This window comes from Delphinapterus leucas, chromosome 19, assembly GCF_059928025.1.
Source record: "Delphinapterus leucas isolate spDelLeu-1000000601 "Yukka" chromosome 19, BTC_Dleu_Yukka2, whole genome shotgun sequence".
NCBI classification, from domain to species: Eukaryota; Metazoa; Chordata; class Mammalia; order Artiodactyla; family Monodontidae; genus Delphinapterus; species Delphinapterus leucas.
In genome coordinates this window covers 41,558,882-41,573,374 of record NC_143147.1, presented here as the reverse complement: position 1 = coordinate 41,573,374, position 14,493 = coordinate 41,558,882, and the positions used below count along the sequence as shown (strand labels likewise).

Sequence of the window (14,493 nt, the reverse complement as noted above, 5' to 3'; positions counted from 1 at the left end):
ATGTATTAGAAAACAGTACAGTATATCAATGTTAAATTTCCCAAATGTGACAATTACACTGTAGTTATGTAATGCCCTTATTCTTAAGAGATACATACTAAAGAATTTAAGGGCGAAGTGCCATGTCTACAAATAACTTTCAAATTGTATACCAAAAAAATTAAAACTTTGAATATACACACACATACATACTGAGAGAGGAGAAACTGAGGGAGGGGCAGACAAAGAAAATATGGCAAACTTAACAACTGGTTATCACTGTACTATTCTTGTAACTCTTTGGGAAGTTTGAAAAATTTCAAAGATGCATTATTTTTTAACTGTTCAGGAGGTTTAAATTTTTTTAATAAATAATTTTGAGAAAGTCTGAGAAGAGGCCAAGAAGAGGAGATGAAGAAATAGTAAAGAAGAATCATAGAAGTCAAGGGAGCGGAGTTTCAAAATGCTGTGATCAATAGCTTCAATATAACAGAGAGGTAAATTAAGGATGAGTTAAGTAAAGACCACTGGATTCAGCAATTAGGAGATCACTGGTGATGTAGGGGACAAGCATTTCATCAAAAGAGTAGAGTTGTGAAGTCAAAATATAGTGAGTGAAAAAAATAATAAAACATGACTTCTCAAGAAATTCAGCTATGAAAGGCAGAGACTGGAAGCTACAATAGACCTCGAGTGAAGAAAGGATTTGTTTTCTAAATATGGCAAAGACATGAATATATTTATATAAAGAAAGAAGTTGGGATAGAGGATGGAAAAAAGAGGCAGAAGTGACAAAGACCCTGAACAGGCAGAAAGTGATGGGATCCAAAACATAAAGAGAGTGTTTAGCCTTGGAAAGAAGGAGGAACACATCTCCCACTAAGCCTAGAGAGAGGGAAGTAAAGACAGGTGAAAATGTAGACAATATGGTACTGGGGACAAGGATTAGAACAGGAAGTTGAAGGGAATCAGATCTGACAGCCTCAAATAGAAAGAGAGGCAGTCTGCTAAAAAAGAATAGTGGGACTGATAGTATAGGCTCTAATAGTTGTAGAGAATGGAAGGAGTTGTCTAGGGACATTTGGTGAGTTCTAAGTGTCCACATGAGTTCGGGACTATGAATTTGTCCCAGTAGCCATTTAAAAGTTTCTGTGATTTCTGCCAGTGATGTTCAGTAACTGAGATACAGGAATAAAGGAGCATTAACAAATAAACTGATTAGATTAGAGCTTTCCTGAACATAAGGTCAATGGGATAGCAGGTGACTGAAGTGGCAGATCATGTTGATTAGGCTAGATTAGGAATAAACTGAGATTAGAACGGGGCTAAGAACTTGAAGAAAAAACAGAAAGATCAAAGCACTAAAAGGGCTTAGGGCCAAAGACCAGGCATTGCGGGAATAAATAAGTGAGAATGTTACTGCTCTATTATAGTCCAGTGTTTCAGGGGTGGAGGACACAGCTATGGGGGCTGGTGAAGTGGAATGGAGGGGAATGCTGACGAGTTCGGATCAACAAGAAATTAGAAGGCTAGGCAATTGATTACTTATTTAGTACAAGGACATGGAAGACACCAGGGCAATAAGACTTGGGAGTGGGGGAAAAAAGACTGATAAAAGATAAGAAAGCAGTATAGGCTTAAACCTCAAAGTAGAAAAGGTTTTGACCAGAGGAGAGGAGAAATTGCAAGGCTAAGCTTATCATTTCTTCCCTTGAATTACACAGTGAGCAGAGCGAGAGGCAGAGACTACATTTGTCTCAAGTGCTAAATCCTAATGTCTAGCAAAATGCCTGGCACACTGGAGAGTCTCAGTTGGTTCAATAAAAGAAGGAATGAAAGAAGTATGACCAATCTGTGAGTTACAAGCCTTTGGCCAAAGGTTCTAAAATTTACAGTGTGAGCTGAACTAATGCCATGGGCAATAGTATTTTGCTTCCAGAGTACATTTTTGTTGCAACTGGTAGGGTAGAGAGATAGTTGTTGGAAATAGTCTTTTCCTCAACTTTCCACCAGGAACAAGTACCCAAATGGGACCATTCTCATAATGAGTAAACAATCCCAGAAGTGCTAAATCCAGACAGACTGTCCAGATGTAAGCAACTCATTTAAGACAAGGGGACATCTGGTTTATTCTGATTTCATCTTTAAGGCTAGAAAGAGGTATATTCTTACCCATACTCAGGTCAAGAGGGTTAGTACTCTGCTTTAAGGATAACAAAATCAAAAGAAGAAACTCAGTGGGAGTACACAGTCATCTTACCTAGCGATTTAGAAATTAAAACCTTGGACCTAACCCTAGCAACCTTTTCACTTTCATTATTTTCTGCTGTAAGCTTGTTTTCAGGAACAGCAAGGAAAGAATGAGACAGTGCTCTTTGCTCAAGGAAAGAATCTAGGTAGGCTTGGGGAAAGCAAAAACCAACAGTGGGAAGGAATGGTAACTAAGCAAAAGGAGAGGCAAGCAAGTTAGGTTTTAGATGCCTGGGCACAAAAAGGAAGCCTGACAATTAGAAGTAATTAGGCGTATGGATTTCCCAATATACCACGCCCACTCACCATCAGTATATTAAAAAAAAAACCCAACACCCTCTTCTTTCCATTAAAGATACCACCCTCTTCTTTCCATTAAAGATACCAGCGCCAGAAACATACTTCACTTAAGATATAATTATGGGGACTTCCCTGGTGGCGCAGTGGTAAGAATCCACCTGCCAATGCAGGGGACACGGGCTCAAGCCCCGGTCCGGGAAGATCCCACGTGCGGTGGAGCAACTAAGTCCGTGCGTCACAATGACTGAGCCTGCGCTCTAGAGCCCGAGAGCCACAACTACTGAGCTCATGAGCCACAACTACTGAAGCCCACGCACCTAGAGCCCGTGCTCCCTAGCAAGAGAAATCACGGCAATGAGAAGCCCACACACCACAACGAAGAGCAGCCCCCGCTCGCCACAACTAGAGAAACCCACGTGCAGCAACGAAGACCCAACACAGCCAAAAATTAATTAACTAATTTTAAAAAAAGATATAATTATGACTAATTTTTGCTCAGCCCTGATTATCAGGCATGTATAAGCAACATATCAAAAGGAATGGATTATTCTAAGAATCTTGACCAGTACTTCTGTCAACATTTCTAGAACAAGCATTATTATACTGTCTTTAATTTTAGACTTAACATATTTTACAGATAAAAAATCATTAATCTCAAATTATTCCAAATGGAAAAGCCAGATAGCAGATTAATTCCGGCTTACTGATATAGAAACTGAAGTTGAGAATACCTAAATTGCTTCTTTAAGACAATCACCAATAAAGTCGTGGTCACAGTATTTGTTCCTCAGCTTTTAAATGAGGAAGTCGGGACTTCCCTGGTGGCGCAGTGGTTAAGAATCCGCCTGCCAATGCAGGGGACACGGGTTCGATCCCTGGGCCGGGAAGATCCCACATGCTGCAGAGCATCTAAGCCTGTGCACAAGTACTGAGCCTGCCCTCTACAGCCCGTGAGCCACAATTACTGAGCCTGTGTGCCACAACTACTGAACCTGCATGCCACAACTACTGACGCCCACGCGCCCTAGAGCCCATGCTCCGCAACAACAGAAGCCACCATAACGAGAAGCCCGTGGACCTCAGCGAAGAGTAGCCCTCGCTTGCCACAAGTAGAGAAAGCCTGCGTGCAGCAACGAAGACCGAACGCAGCCAAAAAAAAAAAAAAAATTAAATTAAATTAGGAAATCATTTGTACCACTTAAGTAAAAATCAGGAAGAAGATAGGACCAAAATATTACAAATGCTATAATTTCTTTAAAAAGTCATTTTGATTGTCTTTTAATAATAGTTTTCTACTAAGATTTGTTTTAAGACAGTGAGCTCTTTTCAGAAATCAATCCCAAACAAAAAGAACAAGAAACCAAACATACATAATCCATCTTCAATAAAACTAAGAAACACGTGTAACTCCACATCTCAAAAGGTGAAGACAGAATGGGGATAAAGCAATAGTGCATGACTTAGTATACTGGTGTATGATCAAACCTAAATGCCTGCAAAGAGGCATAACAAAAGAAGTTGAATCCATCTACAGAACCCTAGCAGGGTTCAAAAATTAGAAGCAAAAATAAAAGGAAAGAAAGGAAAAAAACTGGAATCATTAGGGACTGCAGAAGGCAGAAGGTGGAGGACTGAAAACAGGGAGATTATCTGAAAATCTCTATAAGGAACAGATAGACCAACAAGATTCCCATCCCCACACTAACCAGCCAGGGAACTACCTCTTAGAGTGATGTAGTGTCCAGAAAAAAAAAAAAAAAGAGTGAAGGATCAGATACAGAGTACAGTGCTAAAGTAAAAACGTGACTTCATTACTTAGCCATAAAAAAGAATAAAATAATGCTATTTGCAGCAACATGGATGACCTAGATATTATCATACTAAGCGAAGTAAGTCAGAGAAAGACAAATACCATATGATATCACTTGTATGTGGAATCTAAGATATGACAGAAATAAACTTATCTATGAAACAGAAACAGACTCACAGACATAGAGAACAGACTTGTGGTTGCCAAGGGGGGCAGTGCGGGAGGGATGATTTGGCAGTTTGGGATTAGCAGATACAAACGAGTATATACAGGATGGATAAACAACAAGGTCCTACTGTATAGCACAGGGAACTCTAATAAATATCCTGTGAGAAACAATAATGGATGAGAAAGAATATATATATGTGCGACAATCACTTTGCTGTACAGCAGAAATTAACATAACATTGTAAATCAACTATACTTCAATAAAATTAAAAACAAAACAAAAAAAGTGACTTTAGTGAAAATCTGGTGTTGAAAGGTGAGATCTCCATCTCCTCCCTGTCATCCAGCTCCAAAATGCTTTTTCTAGGCAAGAGAATAGAGGATCTTTCTCAGTACCCACTGATCCATACCAGAAAAAGGACCTTCAGACACTGATATTTGGAAGTTCTTAGTCAACTGCCAGCTAATCTCATGACTGCACTACAGAGAAGCCGACACACATATAACTTCTGATCAGCTTTTCAGAGTTCCACTCTTAAAGGACACCAGCCATCTAAAGAAGGCCTCTGACATGACAAAAAACCACTAAATCACAGTCAAAGAAAACAGGAACTTAGAAAAGAGACACATGCATGGAACAAAAGAACATTTCAAAGAATTTATAATTAAAACCCTCTGAGGAATAAAAGAAGATACTGTACTCACAAAATAGGTTGCTATAAAAAGAAAAAACAAAAAGAGCTTTGGGGAACCACAAATATGATAGTTTTAAAAAAAAAATCAGTAAGGGAATTCCCTGGCAGTCCAGTGGTTAAGACTCCGTGCTTGCATTGCCAGGGACCCACGTTCGATCCCTGGTCTGGGAACTCAGATCCCACAAGCTGCATGGCACAGCCAAAAAAAAAAAAATCTGTAAAATGATTAGAAAATAAATTTCTAGAAAACTCTCAGAAAGTAAACAAAAAGATAAAGAAATGGACAAACGGAAAGGTAAGAAAAATAGGTGATCAGTCTAGGAGGTCCAACATCCAAGTAAATGCAATTCCAAGAAAAGAAACCAATAGGGGGAAAATTATCAGAGATAAAAGAAAATTTCCTGGAGCTACAAGACTGAAACTTTCAAGATTGAAAGAGTAAAAATAAATAATAAGAATCAAAGCAAGACACATCACTGCAAAAATTTATAACATTAAAAATAAAAAGAAAATGTTAAATATCTTAAAGAAAAATAGATCTAAGAAGGATTGGGAATCAGATGGCAAGGGACTCCTGAACAGAAATGCTGAAAGCTAGACGAAAATGGAGCAAAATCCTGTGTGAAAATGATTTTCAACTTCAAAACTGCATCCATACAAACAAGTATAAGAATATAATAAGAAAATTTTCAAATATGCAATATTTCCCAAAAAATTTACCTTGATTCAGTTCCTCAGGAACCCACCAGTAAATGGTCACCAAAGCAAGGGAACGAGACACAAACTAAGAAAAAGGAACATATGGAATCCAGGAACCAAAGATCCAACACTGAAGGAGTCAGGAGGATTCCAAGGATTGTGGTGCAGGGAAAGTCCAGTAATGATAGCTATGCCTAGATAACTATCAGTACAGGTGAGAACAGGAGGACAGAGGTTCCTATAGGATGTCTCTAGGAAAATAAATGGAACTAGTAAATTATCTAATAAGTGTGATCATAGAACAATGGCCCGAAAGGTGTTTTACAGAGTTGATGGAAGGTGTGAGAAGACAATAGTAGATAGAAAGAAAATGAAGCAAGATGAGGCTGGGAGAAAGGAAGAAAGGAGTAAAAAAGAATAAAATAGGAAGTCAATACATAATTCTAAAACTACTGAATTAAGTCATAGCAGAACTTGCTTATTACTTAGAAATACAGAGACCAGAACAAAGGGCTAAAAGAGTTACCTCAGAGGAGAATTGAAACAGCTCTCCTCTCCACCCTCACCAAGCAGAATAAAACAAGGATAACAATAATGAAGTGTATCCCACATTCCAAGAAGACTTATAATTGTGTTAGAAATACATTTTTTGAGAATTTTAGACCAAAATATGGATTTTATAGCAATTAAGAATATAGTTGGGGAGGAGGGGAGAAATCACCTTTTTAAGCACCTTCATGGCAAATATTTTCCCGGTATTTGCTCCTGTTACTTTTCGTACTTGAAAAACCTAGATGAAAATTAAAGTGTGCGTTATTAAAAGCTAAATTATGCTAGTCACAATCCCTTAATTCCTACTTATAAAAACAAACGATATAGCAGTCTGTATTCTTACAAAAACTAGTACCATGAACGACTGTGTACAAAAATGATGAGCTAAGAGATTATATTAAAGATTTAGTAGTGAAAAGTGTTACACAACATGGGACTTTCCTGTCTGGTCTGCTGACATCTGGTGGCAAAGCTGGGCAATGACCATCCTATAACAAGCACTTGGTGTTACTTAAAAAATCCAAGTTTTCATAGAAAAAGCTATAATCAGGTTTCCCAGACACACAGAAATTATAAAGTATTTGATAAATTCTCAGGGATGCTTCACATATAACTATTTAATAATAGTTGACAGCAATTACCTATTCCTTAAAATGACTAGCTACAATACTTTTTCATGCAACAGCTAAAATGTCTGATTCACAGTGCATGTGTTACACATTCAAGATGATTAGAACATATTAGAATATGTCCTTAAGCCTAAGAATAAACTACAAATGTCATGTTTTGCAAAAATGAACATTACACGATAGCATAAATAGTTCTCAAGCTTAATCCTAACTCTAAAATGTTATCCAAATTCTGTCTTTTGATAGAGAATGGCAAGGTATAAATTTTCTTGGGCAGAACACACAGAGGTGAGGTCTTAAATTAGAAAGCCTCTGGCAAAACTATGAAACTAAGAGGTTCTCTTCATTTTTCTTCTCCCCTCTTATATTCTTCAGCTTCCCTAACTCTATTGCTCCAAATACTGCAAGTCAAAGAAAACTAATTTAGATTAAGGTCTCAGTAACAGAGGTCTCAGTACCAATTTAATGTGCCATGCCTCTTGAAAGTAAGCAGTAGTTTGTTTTTTTAAAGGATACCAATAGATGGTACCATTTAACCAAAGGAAGGAATGAATCCTCTAATAGCAGACTTTGCCTGGCACAGCTGCCTACTTATTTATTCCACAAATATTGACTGAGTGCCTACAATGTGCCGGGCTTTTATGTGAACAGTGGTAGGAAAAGGAGAACTTCTGTACAGCCCTCAAATAATACCAGGTAAGTGATCATATCCTTTGCTGATAGCTAACAAAGATTGAAGAGTAGTGCTGGAATCAGGGTATAAAAATTAATCCACACAGGACAGACAACAGCTCTCATTTCAAAATACTTCCTACCTTTCCATAGCCCCCTTTACCAAGTACTCGAAGTAGCTCAAAACATTCTGGTCTGATTTTTTCTGGCCCTCTGTTCACACTAGTTTCTGAGATTTCAAATTTCTCACAATGCTCCATGCCACTGGGAAGAAAAGCAAAACCAAAAGTAAATTTGCAAAAAGTTAAATTACCTTTAGCATACTGTTAGAAAGAGAATTATAATCCAATTAAGTAAAAGGAAAAAGGTGCATGATAACAAATATAGTATCCGTGCTCTAAGTAAGCTAATGATTCAATGACATGGTAGGTCAAGATTAGGGTGGCTTGATAACTGCTTATCTGCTTGTTTACAGAACATGCTATTGATTATTTATTTTCATAAGCATCAAGCATCCCCAAACTAAGATAAATTAGAACACGTTTATTAAGCTGACAAAAGGAAAAAAGTCTTCTATTTATTCAAATTTAGTCCATTCAAAATGTCTATGAGATCAGCTGTTATCCAACTTCATCTGGCAACTTCAGAAAATGAGAGCTTTCTAAAGGTACCCAATTAGTTCAAGTCTTTAGCTAAAAATTCTTGCTAATAAATTATATCCATGCATCTTTCCACATCTGCTTAATTTAAAGACTCCAAAAAGGGAGGCAATTTATCTGTCACTTAAATGCTTTCTCTATGAGTGATCTTCTCAGTCTGCCCACAATCCAAGGCTTTTTACTTGAAGATGGGGTACAAAGCAGACTAAACACCATACTCACCTAATGAAGCTTGCCTAAAGTGACATAAAATTGAACAGATCTCTGTTTGGATGATGTATTACAAGCAAAATAAGAAGCATTTGAGGGACTTCCCTGGTGGTCCAGTGGCTAAGACTCCGTGCTCCCATTGCAGGGGGCCCGGGTTTGATCCCTGGTCAGGGAACATGCCGCAACTAAGAGTTCACATGCCGCAACTAAAGATCCCACGTGCCAAAATGAAGATCCTGTGTGCCTCAACTAAGACCCAATGCAGCCAAGTAAATAAATAAATAAGTGTTTAAAAAAAAAAAAAAGCATTTGATTTGGGGAGCATTTCTAAAATTTTTATTTTTTCAGTAGGAAAAGGTGGTTCTCTATATTAAACTAATAAAAGTTCCTAACACACGCAGACTCATATTCAGTATACTCTAAATCTGAATAATCTTTTTCTCAAAATGCATACATGATCTCAAAACCCCAGATATGTTATGATATTGGTGCCAAACTCAATAAACCAAGCCTGTATATATGACTAAATATTTAAAAACAGGTTATTGAGATCACATGATGCTATAAACTACATAAAAGAAAGACAGCACAGTGAAACATTTTCATATAAACTTACAGTTCATATGGTCCGACTCCCCCATGGTCCATGCTTTCATTTAACTGACCCTGAAAAATATGTTAAAGTTTTAAAAATAAATAACCTCATAAACAAGAAATTAAAGAATTTACTGCTTCACTCCATTACTGAAGGACAATGAACGAAATAAACCAGCTTACAAATTCTCTATACTTTAATAACAGGTAAATGTGGTGATGAACAAAATAAGGTGCACAAACAATACTATAGGATTTCACTTTAATGTGATAACTAAGCTACAGATGCTACTCATCAAAGATCTACAAACAAAACCAGGAGATCGGGCTTCCCTGGTGGCGCAGTGGTTAAGAATTTGCCTGCCAATGCAGGGGACACGGGTTCGATCTCTGGTCCGGGAAGATCCCACATGCCACGGAGCAACTAAGTCCGTGTGCCACAACAACTGAGCCTGCACTCTAGAACCCTAGAGCCACAACTACTGAGCCCGTGTGCCACAACTACTGAAGCCTGTGCACCTAGAGCCTGTGCTCTGCAACAAGAGAAGCCAGCACAATAAGAAGCCCGTGCACAGCAACGAAGAGTAGCCCCTGCTCGCCACAACTAGAGAAAGCCCGCGCAGCAGCAACGAAGACCCAACACAGCCAAAGCCAAATTTAAAAAAAAAAAGGTGACTGTTTTCCTTCAAAAATTACATTTATTCAAAATATGTATTTTGTATATTACAAAACTAAAGGTACTACATTCTAAGTATGAGTTAATCAAATGATTTACAAAAAGTGCTATTCTGATATGCTTTTGATAATAAGACTAACATAATGCTATAAACCTTATTTAACTACAGCCTAACTAAGCCTAAAGTAACTACAGCCAGTCCAAGATATTGTAGTGTATGATATGGCTGATCAAAGCAAAACAATTAAGCAACACTCTCATATTGTGAGGAGTCATGCTGGCCAAACATTTATTCTGACCGTAGTATAAATGAGTGCAAAACTTAATTAACCTCTGTACACTAGCAATGAACAATTCAAAAATGAAATTAAGATAACTCCATTCACAGTTGCATCAATAAGAATAAAATACTTAGAAAAAATTTTAACAAAAGAAGTACAAGCCTTGTATATTTGCTAACTCCAAAACATTGCTGAATGAAATTTTAAAAGACCTACATAAGTCAAAAGACATTCCATGTTCATGGATCAGATGACTTAACGTTGTTAAGATGGCAATACTAAATAAATTGGTCTACTGATTCAACTCAATCCTATAAAAATCCCAGGTTCCTTTCTTAGAGAAATTGTCAAGCTAATCCTAAAATTCACTCAGAAACACAAGGGGCCCAAAATAGTCTTGAAAAAGGAAAACAAAGTTGGGGGACTGACACATCCTGATTTCAAAAGGTACTACAAAGCAACAGCAATTAACACAGTGTGGTACCGGCATAAGGACAGAAATATAGATCAATGAAATAGAACTAAGAGCCCAGAAATAAACCCTTCCATTTACGGTCAACTGATTTTTTACAAAGATGCCAAGAAAATTCAATGGGAGACAGTCTTCCAATAAATGGTGTTGGCACAATCAGATATCCACATGCAAAGATTTACTTTGGACCCCTATCTTCACACCATACATCAAAATGGATCACAGACCTAAATGTAAGAACTAAAACTATAAAATTGTTAGAAGAAATCTAGGAGGGAGTAAATCTTCACAATCTTGGGGTAGGCAATGACTTAAGACAGAACACAAAGGGCACAAAAGAGTAATGAAAAAAGTCGATAAAGTGAATTTACTCAAAACTTAAAACTTCTGCACTTCAAAAGATATTATGAAGTGAAAAGAAAATCCACAGAATAAGAACATATAAAGAACTTCTACAACTCAATAATAAAAAAATAAATAACCAAATTTTTAAAAAATGGGTTAGGATCTGAATAGGCATTTCTGCAAAGATGACACACAAATGGCCAATAGTCACGTGAAAGTATGTTCAACATCATTAGCCATTAGGGAAGGGCAAGCCAAAACTATACTGAGATACACCACTTCATATCAACTAGGATAGTTATAACTAAAAAGACAAAAAATAACAAGTTTGGCAAGGATGTAGAGAAATTGGAACCCTCATACACTGCTGGCAGCAACGTAAAATGGTATAACCACTTTGGAAAACAGGTTGGCAGTTTCTTCAAAAATTAAACATGGACTTACCACATGATCCAGCATATCTACTCCTCGGTATCTACCCAAAAGAAATGAAAATACATGTTCCACAAAGACTTAGGCACAAATGTTCATAGAAGCGTTATTCACAATAGCCAAAAAATGGAAACAACTCAAATGAACATCAACTGGTGAAATGATAAATGTGGTTAATCCTAACAAAGTAGGCTCTAAAAAATTAGAAGTTTAAAGTTTTTATTAAAAATTTTAGAATAATTCAAAAAAATATTTAAGTGAACTCATCTTTCTTCAAAGATACCAGCACACAGTCAAGACACACAAAGAAAACTGACAGCATTCTTACACAATGGATGTTCAAATGACCCCTCAAAACAAAAGTTTTTTAGTCAGAACTTGCTCACAGTGTAAACAAGTCAGGATGAAGTCTAACACCAAGGATATATGTTTCATGATTAGACCTAGGCAAATGGAGGGGGCAGTATCAAGGCGAAAAAATTCTTGCAGTTTCAACTTGATACAGTTTCTTCTGTGTGTGGGGAGGGGCAGATAGGGGTGGTTATGGTTAAAGGGGTTTTTTTTGGTTTCTGGTGCTTCATACAATCACCTATGATGGCTTCACTTTAAAGACAAAAGGCTAACTTCTATAAAACTGATATTATGTAATTTTTTTTAAGTATTCGCTTTACTTAATTCTAAATTAAAGACCATAGAGTAGTTAACACTGAACTATGACTTTGAAGCTACCTAGAAAGATAATGACCTGTGGCTATGTTTCATTTCTGGAGGCAGCCAGGCCTGTCTTACCACCTGCATCTGGGCTTGTAAACTACCTACCGTTACCTTCAGGAGCAGAAGCATTTTGAGGCACAATTCTTTTCTACTACTCAATGTTATCTTTAGAAGTCTTATAGCAAAAACATCAAGCTACCATATAGGACATACTGACAATTCTGCTTCGCAGGAAACTTTATTCAGATTTTTTTTCTGCCTTAAGCTTTATGACCCATCCAATGTTTTTGGTGTGTGCCACTATGACTGACAAAGTAGACTCCTCCTCATCTAAGGTACTATACAAGATACACTGTTTCAAACTAGCGCATCAGAATGACTATTCACAAAGTTTTAAATTAAAATTGTACATAAATTCAAGTTAATATGCCTTAAGTCCCAATGAAAGAGAGCACATTTTATAAAAGCTTAAATAAATTGTTACAGAATGGGTGAAAAATATCCTTAATCCAAACATTCATTAAATCATTTATCTACTTTCCTGGCTGTTCACAGATATTTTCTTATAAAATAAGATTCAGTAATTCAGATACATTGGGAAAAAGGAATAAACCTGGCCCCAAATCTTGGGCTATTTAAATATACTTAAAGGTAAGTATCTATTAAAATGCAAGATAAGCATTGATAATGAGATATTCACAATCGTGAATATTTGAATACATATTATCTATTGAATATATAGCACTGTTTTTCAAAACACATTTTGCTCTATAAAACTTTAATATCCCAATCTGAAATTCATACTACTAGTAAGCCGCTGTGACTATTTCAAATTTTGAATTAGTAGAGTAAAAATTAAGGATTTTTTGGGTTTCCTTGGTGGCGCAGTGGTTAAGAATCCACCTGCCAATGCAGGGGACACGGGTTCGAGCCCTGGTCTGGGAAGATCCCACATGCCGCAGCAACTAAGCCCGTGCGCCACAACTACTGAGCCTGCGCACTAGAGCCCGCGAGCCACAACTACTGAAGCCCGCGTGCCTACAGCCTGTGCTCCGCAACAAGAGAAGCCACCGCAATGAGAAGCCCGCACCGCAACACAGAGTAGCCCCCGCTCGCCGCAACTAGAGAAAGCCCGCGCCCAGCAACGAAGACCCAATGCAGCCAAAGATAAATAAATAAATTTATTTTTAAAAAAATTAAGGATTTTTTAAGTTGCATTCACAATTATCTATTACTCTTTTAACCTGTGTCTCCACAGAAAGCAGACGTTTCCAACATTTTCATAATCTAATGAAAATCTCTAGAGGAAAACTTTCCCTTAGTTTCAACTCTGTTCCCAAATTATATTATCACCAATGAAACAGAAAAACAAACAAAAAAACCCTTTCACCCATTGGTTTTAATACAGTATTTAAAATGTATTAAATCTCCTCATCTTTTACTCACTGAAGAATTAACTATTCTATGTAAACACATATATTTACTAATACAGATTCACTCAGTGTAACATACCTAAAAAGGTATATATCTCTAAATAGGACCAATGACAAAAAGAAAGGAAACAAACAAACAAACTACAGTTCTAAAAATGCAGCATCTCTACTATAACTGTATTTATTAAGTCTCTAGGCATAGATGAGGGTAAATTTAAATGATTGGTTCCTTGGCAATGAGTTAACACTGACAAGCTATATTTCCATAAACTAGCTAACTACATAATGTGCCAGGATATTTTGAGAGTACTTTATATACTTTATCACATGTAAGCTTCATTTTATGGAGAAGAAAGAAGTGTCAGGGAGATTAAGCAATTTATTCTAGATCACACAGTCAGTGAGCATGGCTGGAGGGATCAGAATTCACTTTGACAAACCACAAACAGGTACATTACGAACAAAACTAGTAAATGCTATGAAGAAGCTATGCAATGAAGCTTGCTGAATTGAGTCAAGAAAATACTACCACTAGTTATCTCTGTGGTCTTGGGCAATCATCTCTCCGGCCAATGCCTCAGTTTCCTTACTATAAAATGAAGACGTGAGGCTACTCTGATATGCACCAATGTTTAAAAAGCTTGGATATAAATTCACAAAGAGCCAGAATATTAATTATGTTATTATAAATTCACAGTGGTCAGAGCTTCCAAGAATCTAAATTTCTTTCATTTTTCAGAATTTTAAATCTTACTTTAGAGAAACCTGGATGTCACTGAATCTCCTTGGGTGGCCAACCCAATTCCACCCCAATTCTTTTTGCTTGTCCAGCTTGCACCTCTTAGAATAACACACTCAAAAGAAACAGTTCAACTCCAAAAGCATTGCTAAGTAAGATATATTTTGCTGAAGGCTCTTCCTCA

At 37.0% G+C, this 14,493-nt stretch overlaps 1 protein-coding gene across 6 annotated transcripts in view; it reads right to left on the bottom strand.

The window, feature by feature from the left end:
* RPS6KB1 (ribosomal protein S6 kinase B1) overlaps positions 1-14,493 on the bottom strand; it is a 37,097-nt gene that overhangs the window by 20,608 nt on the left and 1,996 nt on the right. For 5 of the 6 annotated variants that reach the window (XM_089900950.1, XM_022552740.3, XM_022552738.2 and 2 more), the window contains 3 exons: positions 9,240-9,289; positions 7,898-8,018; positions 6,623-6,691 (listed from right to left, as the gene is read on the bottom strand). In XM_089900950.1, the coding sequence (XP_089757076.1) occupies positions 6,623-6,691; positions 7,898-8,018; positions 9,240-9,289 (240 nt within the window). Of the gene's footprint in view, positions 1-6,622; positions 6,692-7,897; positions 8,019-9,239; positions 9,290-11,435; positions 13,298-14,493 lie in introns of those variants that run through there. The other variant, XM_089900949.1, reaches the window with a different exon arrangement.